The 13,373-nt window shown below is 46.8% G+C and overlaps 1 protein-coding gene across 2 annotated transcripts in view; it reads left to right on the top strand.

Moving 5' to 3' along the window:
- The window catches only part of LOC120992301 (phospholipid-transporting ATPase ID-like), a 222,385-nt gene that overhangs the window by 108,533 nt on the left and 100,479 nt on the right, over positions 1 to 13,373 (top strand). For both annotated transcript variants that reach the window (XM_040421193.1, XM_040421192.1), the window contains exon 3: positions 1,323 to 1,381. In XM_040421193.1, coding sequence (XP_040277127.1) covers positions 1,323 to 1,381 — 59 coding nt within the window. The remainder of the gene's footprint in view (positions 1 to 1,322; positions 1,382 to 13,373) is intronic.

The raw sequence follows: 13,373 nt of genomic DNA, 5'->3' as shown, positions 1-13,373 counted from the left end.
GCACCAAGTTTGGATTACAAGTGTACTTACATTGCTTATGGATTACATGTGCCAGTGCCTGAGTTCTGTACTTCTGCTTTGGATGTGACTGGAGCATAATACATAGCTATGTGGGCACCATTGTTACTCCTGACCCTCATGGATGGTAATGTTTTAGTGTTAGTTATTTTATAGGAAGCTGTTGGGCTGTTATTAACTTCCGCCAGTAGTTTTTAATTAAAGAAAACAGCCTCATGTTCTGAATTCTTACAGTAGCTAAGCACCAGCTGCGGTATAATCCTCCCCCGGAGAGAGAGACGGGTGGACATCATAGGACACGGTTATAATCTCGCCACCTCCCAGCCTGATAGTGGAGACAGTCACCCAGAGGCCGACCTCTTTACGTATTGAAGAAAACCGTATAATACCACATATAGAAACTCCAGCGAATCTGGCATACTCCACAGGTCTCAACCTCAGGATGTGAATCACATCTTTTCCATGCAGTGGCCAAAATGACTATAAAACCAATAGTAAGAACGTATTCTAAATCTGTGCCGTCAGTGACTGGACTGAGTCTTAATAAGCCCCTGCGCTTGCAGTGGATCCGCCAAAGTTATGAAAAGGTGCCGGCCTCTACATACCTTCGGTGGATCCGGTGCCGCTCTAAATGTAAGCCAGCTTCCTTGCTGTCTTAGGGTGCTTTCACACTTGCGGCAGAGGATTCCGGCAGGCAGTTCCGTCGCATGTTGCGGTTTTATCTCCGTCCTGAAAAGGCAAAAAGACTGAACTGAAGACATTCTGATGCATCCTGAACGGATCGCTCTCCATTCAGAATGCATTAGGATAAAACGGATCAGTTATTTTCAGGTATTGAGCCCCTAGGACGGAACTCCATGCTGGAAAAGAATTAACGCAAGTGTGAAAGTAGCCTTACATTTAGACCATTTTCTACACCTAAAACAGGCGTAGAAAATGGTAAATGAGATTGGCCTCCTGGCCCGTCCCCTTCCCTGCCCACTTTTTTATACCTGGCGTGAGCAAGTAAAAGTCGCAGATTGCGGCACAAATAACCTTTGCGCCGCAATCTGCCCGAGAGAAATACGCTTAATAGAGGTGTATTTCTGATCGTAAATGACCCCCATTCACTCACAGCAAGCAGAGATTTAAAGAAGATAACTGAAATGTGAATTATATTAAAAAGTTGCAGACCTTTTCTTGTAGAATGATATGAAACTGGAAATTGCTTAGATATTGGTAAAATGGGCGTCCGCCATAGTCAGATGGTTTTATTGCTATTTAAATGAAAGGGGTTTGTAATAGTTTTGTCTTCCTCAATACAGAGAAAGAGAGGCGACTGCGAGCAAACGACCGTGAATTCAACCTCAAATTCAAGTATGCGGTGAGTTTAAGATCTGAGAATTGTTTTTGGGGGAGCAAAGCACTCAAACATGGCTACAAACTGAGGGCAGTGTGGCTTATTTACTAAAGACTGGCGTTTTATACACTGGCCTTGTTAAAATCCCTGCTGGCAAAAGATCCGACCAATTTATTAAGAGGTGCACGCCTCCTAATAAATGTGCGGCAGAACAGAAATGTAATGCAACCTGCACCAATTTTCTGTCGGCCGCCTCCTCTCACCTGCACCCAGCCTACTTCTTGGAAAAATGGCAAGGCTGTCTGTAAAAGCTTAAGGCCTCTTTCACACGGGCGTTGCGGGAAAATGTGCGGGTGCGTTGCGGGAACACCCGCGATTTTTCCGCGCGAGTGCAAAACATTGTAATGCATTTTGCACTCGCGTGAGAAAAATCACGCATGTTTGGTACCCAAACCCGAACTTCTTCACAGAAGTTCAGGTTTGGGTTAGGTGTTGTGTAGATGTTATTATTTTCCCTTATAACATGGTTATAAGGGAAAATAATAGCATTCTGAATACAGAATGCTTAGTAGGTGATCAATTGAGGGTTAAAAAAAAATAAAAAAATTAACTCACCTTCTCCTCTTGTTCGCGTAGTTCCCGGTCTCTTCTTTACTTCTTTAATGATGAGCTGTGGGCTAAAGGACCTTTGGTGACGTCAGATTACATGCTCCAATCACATGGTACATCACCGTGGTGATGGACCATGTGATTGGAGCATGTGATCTGACGTCACCACAGGTCCTAGCCGGTATTTTCATCTTTTAAGAAGTAAAGAAGAGACCGGGAACTACGCGAACAAGAGGAGAAGGTGAGTTAATTTTTTAATTTTTTTTTAACCCTCAATTAATCACCTACTAAGCATTCTGTATTCAGAATGCTATTATTTTCCCTTATAACCATGTTATAAGGGAAAATAATACAGTGAATAGACTGTCACCTAGCAACCATGCATGAAAATCGCACCGCATCCGCACTTGCTTGCGGATGCTTGCGATTTTCACGCAACCCCATTCACTTCTATGGGGCCTGCGTTGCGTGAAAAACGCAGAATATAGAGCATGCTGCGATTTTCCCGCAACGCATAAGTGATGCGTGAAAATCACCGCTCATCTGAACAGCCCCATAGAAATGAATGGGTCGGTATTCAGTGTGGGTGCAATGCGTTCACCTCCCGCATTGCACCCGCGCGGAATACTCGCCCGTGTGAAAGGGGCCTAAGAATTGCAAATTTTATCTTAAAACAGCACTTCTGGCAAAATTTGGGATATTGCTAACCCAAAATATTGGCATAGAGCGCTAGTACATGACCCCAATTATTTTATCAAATTGTCTAAGTAAGTGCACACCTGGACCAGCCAGTGTAAAAATGCGTCAAATATATCTCAGTGACCGTTGCTGGATGAAAAATCTGGCGCACCTTTAGACTGCCTAGTCTAAGAGGCAATGGTATGACGATAATATTTGAAGTCACTTTTTTTGAAGTGTCTGCTTTTTTTTTTTAAATACAGAACACTGGGCATGGCGCCAACCTCATAACAAATGACACAAACAATTTGTTTCAAAGCCTACGCCAGTCAAAACGTTAAAACAGTCAAAATCTCTTCATTTTTCTGGCACAAAGCCTTTCTTACATTACCCCCTAAATCTTTATCACCTATCAGGTGGCTTACTTTGTGCCAGAATCGTATGCCTGAATTTTGGCTCATCTCAAGTCACGCCCCCTTTGTAAGCCACGCCCCTTTGGTTGTAAGGCAAAAAAAACAAAAAGAAACGGTTTATAAATTCTGGCTCATTTGCAGTACTCAATCTACCCCATTGTTTACGTGTTTTGCACGTTTTACGTCTACTGGGGTTCATTTACTAAAACTGGTGTGTCACACACAAGTCTAAGGCTGGTTTCACACGGGCGTTGCGGGTGCGTTGCGGGAAAAGATGCGGGTGCGTTGCGGGAACATGCACGATTTTTCCGCGCGAGTGCAAAGCGTTTTAATGCGTTTTGCACACGCGTAAGAAAAATCGCCATGTTTGGTACCCGAACCCGGACTTCTTCACAGAAGTTCGGGTTTGGGTTCAGTATTCTGTAAATTTTATTATTTTCCCTTATAACATTGTTATAAGGGAAAATAATAGCATTCTTTAATACAGAATGCTTATTAGAAGGTCAATTGAGGGTTAAAAAACTAAAAATAATTAACTCACCTCCTCCAATTGATCGCATAGCTTCCGGTCTCCTGTTCTTTCTTCAGGACCTGTCAAAGGACCTGTGGTGACATCACTGTGCTCATCACGTGATATATCACATGATCCACCTGTGGTGACATAGTGATGTCACCACAGGTCCTTTGACAGGTCCTGAAGAAAGAACAGGAGACCGGCAGCTACGCGATCAATTGGAGGAGGTGAGTTAATTATTTTTATTTTTTTTAACCCTCAATTGACCTTCTAATAAGCATTCTGTATTAAAGAATGCTATTATTTTCCCTTATAACCATGTTATAAGGGAAAATAATACAGTAAATAGACTTTCATCTTAGCAACCATGCGTGAAAATCGCACCGCATCCGCACTTGTTTGCGGATGCTTGCGATTTTCACGCAGCCCCATTCACTTCTATGGGGCAAGTGTTGCGTGAAAAACGCACAAAATAGAGCATGCTGCGATTTTCACGCAACGCACAAGTGATGCGTGAAAATCACCGCTCATGTGCACAGCCCCATAGAAATTAATGGGTCCGGATTCAGTGCGGATGCAATGCGTTCACCTCACGCATTGCACCCGCATGGAAATCTCGCCCGTGTGAAAGGGGCCTAAGGGGTGATATATCAGCATACAACTTTCTGGTCTTTTTTGAGTGTCTGCTTGATTTGAAGGCATTTTTTGCAACAAATTTACAAAGTGTCGCACACCATTTGCTAAATTTGTCGCACAAGATGCCTGTGGCTAGTCATTGACAAAAAAATAATAAAAAATAACTTGCCAAGAAGGAGTTTTTGGAATCAAATGATACTTTCTATGTGTGAACGTAATGATGATATATGTAAGTGATTACAATATTAGAGTGAAAGCAAAACTGTACAATTGGAGGCTCCAGGACCCTGTTGGGCCGCCGCTGGCCTGGATACAAGATGAGATACGGTTGGGCATGGAGGCATACGGCTATATGGTATCCTGTGGCACTATTGCCCACAGATATTGCAGCTTTGTCTCATGGGGCCAGAGGTCACACTACATTTTTTCCAGAAGAGTAAAAATACTTCTCTTAGGCCTCTTTCACACGGGCGAGATTTCCGCGCGGGTGCAATGTGTGAGGTGAACGCATTGCACCCGCACTAAATCAGGACCAATTAATTTCTATGGGGCTGTGCACATGAGCGGAGATTTTCACGCATCACTTGTGCGTTGCGTGAAAATCGCAGCATGCTCTATTTTGTGCGTTTGTCACGCAACGCAGGCCCCATAGAAGTGAATGGGGCTGCGTGAAAATCGCAAGCAAGTGCGGATGCGGTGTGATTTTCACGCATGGTTGCTAGGAGATGATTGGGATGGGGACCCGATCATTATTATTTTCCCTTATAACATGGTTATAAAGGAAAATAATAGCATTCTTAATACAGAATGCTTAGTAAAATTGGAGGGGTTAAATTTTTTTTAATAATTACTTAACTCACTTTAATCCACTTGTTCGCGCAGCCCGGCTTCTCTTCTTTCTTCTTCTTTGCTGTGCAGGAGGAAAAGGACCTGTGGTGACATAACTGCGCTCATCACATGGTCCGGCATGGTGATGGATCATGTGATGGACCATGTGATGAACGCAGTGATGTCATCAATGGTCCTTTACCCAGGTCCTGAAGAAAGAAAACAGAAGAGAAGCCGGGCTGCGCAAACAAGTGGATTAAGGTGAGTTAAATTACTATTATTATTTTTTTAACCCCTCCAGCCCTATTTTACTATGCATTCTGTATTAAGAATGCTATTATTTTCCCTTATAACCATGTTATAAGGAAAAAAAAAAAAATCTACACGACACCTAACCCAAACTTCTGTGAAGAAGTTCGGGTTTGGGTACCAAACATGCTGATTTTTCTCACGCGCGTGCAAAACGCATTAAAATGTTTTGCACTCGCACTGAAAAATCTCACATTTTCTGGCGACGCACCCACATCTTATTCAGCCCAAATCCATGACGCCCATGTGAAAGAGGCCTTACCATTTTTGAGGAGTATTTTTAGCCGAGGAGGAGTACGAAAGTTGCAGTAATACAAATATCTGCGTTGGAGGCTGCGTTCAAAGCGTCTGCCACAGATTCTGTCCAAAAGACCAGGCAAAACAGCCTTGCATGTAGGATTTTTTTTGCCTCCGATTTCCGTTAATTTTGTTGTTCTACTCATTTAAGGGTACTTTCACACTAGCGTTCTTCTTTTCCAGCATGGGGCTCAATACCGGAAAAGAACTGAACAGTTTTCTCCTAATGCATTCTGAATGGAGAGCAGGATCCTGATCCGTCTGACAAATGCCATCAGTTTGCATGCGTTTTGACGGATCCTCTGCGCAAGTGTGAAAGTACCCTAACAGAGCAACATAAATAAATAGCTGTGGTAGGAAAGTGCTTTCCGGTCATTTTCTCCAACATACAGTCCCATGTAAATAACCACCCCCTCCTATCAGCTTCTGCAACATACAGTCTAGTCCCATGCAAATGACATTGCTCCCCTCCCTCCAGGATAGAGTTAATAAGCCCCTGGGGGGAGGGGGGGGGGGGGTCTTAAGTGAATGCACAGCAGGATATTATAGCCAAGTGGTAAAGTACTGGGAAGGTCCACTGTACTGGACTGTACATGATCACTTGGCTATAATATCCTGTGATGCATTCACTCCAGACTCTAGACCGCACTGCCAGGCGGCCATTAGCAATGAACACTGATCATGTAGTGCGGTCTTCATTAGTTAACGGTAAGGAAGCTGTGGGCTAATTGGCCGTGCGGTATTTGACTGCAGAACAGCCGTATCAAGGCCGCTCCATGTGGCCATACCCCAATACCACTCTGAACACCTGAGGGGGGGTTGCATGGTGCTGTAATAAGCCACCTATATATATATATATTTTTTGGTACTCTGCTGTCACAGCATGTGCTTACCCCCTCTGATCTCTATAACCAGGAGTCTGAAGCGCTCAGCCGCTTCTCCTCACTGCTGAGTGCGGTAGTGAAGGCGGTCCCATAGACTTTCTCTTGGGGCCGTCTGCAGCATCGCAGTGAAGAGAGGCAGTGCTCAGCTGAGCGCTTCAGACTCCTCATTATAGAGATCAGCAGGGGGCTCAGAACTGGGACCCCACTAAGTTTAAGATCGTGTGCCTCCCTCCTCACTTCAGAGCGGTGTGCCATATGCTCCGGCAGCCCGCTCAAACCGACCAATAACAAAGCTCCTTGCTGTAAGGAGCTTTGTCATTGGTTGTTTCAGGCAGCAGCAGCCTCGCTGCGCTGATTAATGGCTGTAAAAGTCAAAGGGTACTTTCACACTAGCGTTGTTTGAATCTGGCAGGCAGTTCCGTTGCCGGAACTGCCTGCCGGATCCAGCAAACAGGATGCAAACTGGTATCCTTTTTTTCCGGATCCATTAGATGGAAACAGTGAAATACCAGATCCATCTCATCCGGTATTATCCTGAATAATAGATCCAGTATTTAAATTTTTTTCAAAGATCAAAAGCGAAACCAGCTCCTCCTATATCCCGGTGCATGCGCAGACCGGAAGACCGGAAAACCGGTTCCAGCGATGCGGCAATTTCTGGAACACTTGGTTCCGGATCCGGCATTAATACATCTCTATGGAAATTAATGCCGGATCCGGCAACTGCGGTATTGTTCCAGGATTTTGTCCGGAAAAAATGCTGCACCAAGCTGCAGTATTTTGTTCGGTCAAATACCGTACAGGGGACGGAAGACATCCTGATGCATACTGAACGGATTTCTTTCCATTCAGAATGCATTAGGACAAAACTGATGCATTTTTTTCAGGTATTGAGACTGTTAGGGCAAAGACCCCAATATCGGATGAGCGGTGGACTCCGAATTAGAAGTTATGGATATCCATAGAGAAAAACCAACACAGGCATAGAGCCGTGTATCAAGAGTTTCTAAACTTTATTAAAGAAAGCAGAGGTTAATAAAGCTGGATCATTTCCAACTGAAGACGTAGTCAAACATTTACGTCATTAACTCATTAAAAACACAATCTGAAATGAGCATCTTCTTGGCTATACGCCTAGAACGTCTCCTTAATCTTAATTGTGGGTGCTAGCCACATACTAATACTACTAGTGCTTGTTAAGATTCCTTTCTAACAAGCGTTGGTGGAGGCTAGGAGTGACCTTGAAGTTACAGTAACTTTGCACAAGAAGCTCACAGTTCATTACACAAAAAAATGGCAGTATGAAATACAAACATGGAGGCTGAGGACACAGCATGGAGTCTTAACCCTCACAAGAGCCTTTACGGATTTCAATCCTGGAAAAGAATAATGCTAGTGTGAAAGTACCCTAAGGCGTATTGGTGCACCTTAAAGGGGTTCTGCACTTTGTTTAAACTCAGGGCTTTTTTTCTGGCGGAACACACCGGAACGGCGTTCCGCCACCTTTTGACATCGCAAGCTGCGATGTATCAGCGGGGAGGGACTGGGAGGAGGAGCTGGGGGCCGGTGCGTTCACTGTGCTCCGGCCCCACAGCTCCAGTAGAGACTTATAAAATGTTTAATGAAATGAATAATGATTCCTGCTGCCCCTCAGTAGTATAACATTCAATGTATTTGTACTCACAGCCGGCTACTGACATCGTAATCCAGGCCGGCCGGGTAGACGAGCGGCAGCGTCACTGACTGACGTCACCTGCCTGGGCCGCCTGCTTCATTCATAAAGTAGGCGGCGCACTCACGTGACGTCAGTCAGTGACGCTGCCGCTCGTCTGCCCGGCCGGCCTGGATTACGATGTCAGTAGCCGGCTGTGAGTACAAATACATTGAATGTTATACTACTGAGGGGCAGCAGGAATCATTATTCATTTCATTACACATTGTATAACTGTACTGGAGCGGCAATGGGGGGTCTGTGGATGACACTGTTATGGGGTGGGGGGGGTATATGGATGGCACTGTTATGGGGTGGGGGGGTCTGTGAATGGCACTGTTATGGGGTGGGGGGGGTCTGTGGATGGCACTGTTATGGGGTGGGGGGGGTCTATGGATGGCACTGTTATGGGGTGGGGGGGTTTGTGGATGGCACTGTTATGGGGTGGGGGGGTCTCTGGATGGCACTGTTATGGGGTGGGGGGGTCTGTGGATGGCACTGTTATGGGGTGGGGGTGTCTGTGGATGGCACTGTTATGGGGTGGGGGGGTTTGTGGATGGCACTGTTATGGGGTGGGGGGGTCTCTGGATGGCACTGTTATGGGGTGGGGGGGGTCTGTGGATGGCACTGTTATGGGGTGGGGGTGTCTGTGGATGGCACTGTTATGGGGTGGGGGGGTTTGTGGTTGGCACTGTTATGGGGTGGGGGGGTCTCTGGATGGCACTGTTATGGGGTGGGGGTGTCTGTGGATGGCACTGTTATGGGGTGGGGGGGTCTCTGGATGGCACTGTTATGGGGTGGGGGGTCTGTGGATGGCACTGTTATGGGGTGGGGGGGTTTGTGGATGGCACTGTTATGGGGTGGGGGGGTTTGTGGATGGCACTGTTATGGGGTGGGGGGTGTGTGGATGGCACTCTTATGGGGTGGGGGGGTGTGTGGATGGCACTGTTATGGGGTGTGGGGGGGTGTGTGGATGGCACTGTTATGGGGTGGGGGGGGTCTGTGGATGGCACTGTTATGGGGTGGGGGGTCTGTGGATGGCACTGTTATGGGGTGGGGGGGTCTGTGGATGGCACTGTTATAGGATGGGGAAGGGGGGTCTGTGGATGGCACTGTTATAGGATGGGGGATCTGTGGATGCCATCCCCAGATCCTCCACCCCATAACAGTGCCATCCTCAGATCCCCCCATTAACAGTGCCATCCCCAGATCCAGTGCCATCCCCATCTGGGGGGTTTCTTTGCTGGGCTGGACTTTTATAGCCCCCCCCCCCCCCCCCCAAATTTTACTTGCGGTCCTAGGGTTGGGTAGAGGGGGCGGTCCTAGGGGTGGGTAGGGGGCGGTCTTAGGGGCGGGTAGGGGGGCGGTCCTAGGGTTGGGTAGGGGCGTGGCCAGGGGAGGGGGGGTGAGTTCCACCACCTTTTCTCTGAGAAAAAAAGCCCTGTTTAAACTGATGATCTATCCTCTGGATAGATCATCAGCATCTGATCGGCGGGGTCCGACCCCCGCCGATCAGCTGTTTGAGAAGGCAGTGGCTGTTTACCGCTGGCCGAGTGACGTCACGACTAGTATCACTGGCCTGGGCGCGGCTAAGCTCTGTTCACTTGAATGGAGCTAAGCCCCGCCCAGGCCAGTTAATAATAGTCGTGGCGTCACTCGGCCAGCGCTAAACAGTGAGAAGGCCGCGGCGCTGCTTAAACAGCTGATCGGCGGGGGTCCCGGGTGTCGGATCCCTGCCGATCAGAAGCTAATGATCTATCCAGAGGATAGATCATCAGTTTAAACAAAGTGCAGAACCCCTTTAAACTTTTTTTAATGGAGTAAAATGGCCTGAACAGGCATCTATGATGCTTGTACAGGCGTTATTGCGACCTCTGCATGGGGCCCTCTGACCCGCAGGGGGAGGACGTGGGGAGATAGTGGAGAGGATAGGACTAGTGGCAGAGGTAACGAGGTTGGTTATAGTCCTCATGGTGGCCAACCCTGCTCGAGCGATCCCCCAAGTAACCCTGCCAGTTAACTACTTTCTTCCCACATATAGCCTTTTGGAACACTTAACAAAGCCTCATTAATCACCTTTACCACTGGAAGAGCATGCTCAGCATATATTAACCCTTATCTCACAGTAAACATTTTGACAACTATAGCAGTGAACCACTCGTAGGTTGCTGAAGCTGGCGTCCCAGCTGGTGCCATAGATGCTCGATTGGCAATAAATCTGGCGACCAGGCAGGCAAAGAGAGTGTTGCAATGGGATGGAGACATTCCTGAGAAAACTTTGCTGTGTGTGTGGGCGAACATTATCCTGCTGAAAACTCCCAAATGGAAACCCCGCCATGATATTGACATTTCTATCTGGGTGCGTTATTTTTTTTTTGTCAATGAGTGTATTTATTATAACCATTCTGTCAGTTTGGACGCCATCAGGGGACTGGAGTACACCTGCGACTTTTTTTTGTGACATTTAAAAAAAAAGCTGAAATGATAAATCTGGTTTAAAGGGAACCTGTCACCGGGATTTTGTGTATAGAGCCGAGGACATGGGTTGCTAGATCGCCGCTAGCACATCGGCAATACCCAATCCCCATAGCTCTGTGTGCTTTTATTGTGTAAAAAAAACGATTTGATACATATGCAAATTAACCTGAGATGAGTCCTGTCCCTGAGATGAGTCACGTACAGGACTCATCCCAGGTTAATTTGCATATGTATCAAATCAGTTTTTTTACACAACAAAAGCACACAGAGCTATGGGGATTGGGTATTGCGGATGTGCTAGCGGCCATCTAGCAACCCATGTCCTCAGCTCTATACACAAAATCCCGGTGACAGGTTCCCTTTAATATGCAGCTCCGCCCACAAAACATATGTCTGTCTCTTAGTTAATGTAAACCCCCAGACATGGCACAAACCACACTAAAATGGTCTAAATATGTCATCAATTTGGCACAAATGTCTACTCCACCGACCAAACAGGCAAAAAAAAACCTCAACTTTTCTGGCGCAGGACACAGTAAAAAGTAGTAAAAATCCTGCTGGAGGGAAATTTATCCAATTTATTAAGAGGCGCACTACTTGTAATAAATGTGTTGCATCTTATGCTGTCAACTACAAGGTTGACGGAGCTGTATAGTACCTCTGATCAGCAGAGGTGCGGGGGTCTGATCCCCACCAATTAGCTAGTTTATAGTTTAGGCCGGACCACCCCTTTAATTTTTTAGAAGGCATATTGCAAAATATTTGGTTGTGGCTATGTCTGGTACTTCATCTCAGTCCTGTTTGCGTTAATGGGACTGTGAGTTGCAGCCTGGAGTGTCGTGGCCCCTTCATTAACAGAGGGGGTGCTAGAAGTGAGAATCTCGCCAGTCAGATATTGATGGCTTATTCTAAGGATATTATAAATTTGAGAAACCCCTTTAAAGGGGTTATCCAATAGTAGAAATACCCCCCACAATGCCCGGGCCCCTCCTGTAGACTATACTTACCCGGTCCCCGGCACCCGCATCCCTCCAGATTGCTGCACGGACGCCGCTGCATCTCTCCGTCGCATTGATCAAAACATCCAGCTACGGGGGGAGCAGCCAATAGCAGGCCACGGGGACCGGGTAAGTAGGAGGGACCCCGGCAGTGTAGGGGGGTATTTCTACTATTCAGTAACCCCTTTAATATTCGTAGGGAGAGTCCCTGGGTAAATGCAAAATAGCATAAACCTGGCAGTGGACGCTGTAATGGTGGCCGCAGTAAGATTTCTGTGTTATTTTTTTATTTTTAGGGGGAGATACTCATTGCTGTTATCACTGATTAACGAGCGACACAAAGTTTGTTTCCATGGACACAGGCGTCGCTTACGTAAATGTATTAAAAAGGCATCAAAAGTGCCCTGCTGGGTTTTAAGCAGTTTATTTCAGGCATCAGGCTGTATGTAAGGATTATTATTTATCCAATTATTTATCTACTTACTGTAATTACACTGCCCCCTAATACATGGAGTCGCAGCGCTAACCGTGCACAGAGGGAGGAGTAATCCGCTAATTCCAGACATACTTGTCCAGGATTGATGACAGGGATTAGGCACTGTGAGCCTGCTCGGAGATACCAGGAGAAGGTGATACTATCCAGAGCAGGACAACCCCAGTAATCCCAGATCCCACAGGGGCCGCATGAGAGGAACTTCCAACCATCGTAGATATTTATCTGCTGCATTATGGTGCCTTCTTTTTTCAGGGTGGTCTGAAGGACCAGCAGTATGTTACAGGTGATATGTAAGGTGCAGGCTCCTGCTTCATTCTTAATGTTCACTTTAACATCAGCGTCTTGGAGATGTTTTGATGCCCACTTGACCTGTCACAGATGACCTGATTGTCCAGGATTTTACAAGTGATGGCCTATGTTCAGGATAGGCCATCAATATCTGATCGACATGGGTCAAAAACGCCCCACATCAGCTCCGTCCACTACATAGTGGGTGGAGCTGTGTAGTTCTGGTGCCATTTTTAGGTGCCGGAGCTACTCTGATATAGCAGATAGGTGGGAGTGTCGGATGTAGGACCTCCGCCGATCAGATATTGATGGCATATCCTGAGAAGCCTATCCTGCCCGTCAGTGGGCACCCATATAGTGCCAGCCACATTATGTCTCCATACAGTGCCAGCTACAGTGTTTCTCCATCCAGTGCTACCCACAGTGTTCCTCCATACACATGCCAGCCACAGTGTGCACCCATACAGTGCCAGCCAGTGTGCCTGCATATAGTGCCAGCCACAGTGTGAACCCATACAGTGCCAGCCAGTGTGCCTGCATACAGTGCCAGCCACAGCATCTTGGAGATGTTTTGATGCCCACTTGACCTGTCACAGATAGCCTGGTTGTCCAGGATTTTACAAGTGATGGGCTATGCTCAGGATAGGCCTTCAATATCTGATCGACGTGGGTCGGAAACGCCCCACATCAGCTCCGTCCGCTACATAATGGGTGAAGTTGTGTAGTTCTGGTGCCAACTTCAGGTGCCGGAGCTACTCTGATATAGCAGATAGGTGGGAGTGTCAGATGTAGGACCTCTGCCGATCAAATATTGATGGCCGATCCCGAGAAGCCTATCCTGCCAGCCACAGTGTGCACCAATATAGTGCCAGGCACA

This window comes from Bufo bufo, chromosome 2, assembly GCF_905171765.1.
Source record: "Bufo bufo chromosome 2, aBufBuf1.1, whole genome shotgun sequence".
In the NCBI taxonomy this organism is placed as follows: domain Eukaryota; kingdom Metazoa; phylum Chordata; class Amphibia; order Anura; family Bufonidae; genus Bufo; species Bufo bufo.
This window is presented reverse-complemented; position numbering and strand designations above follow the sequence as displayed.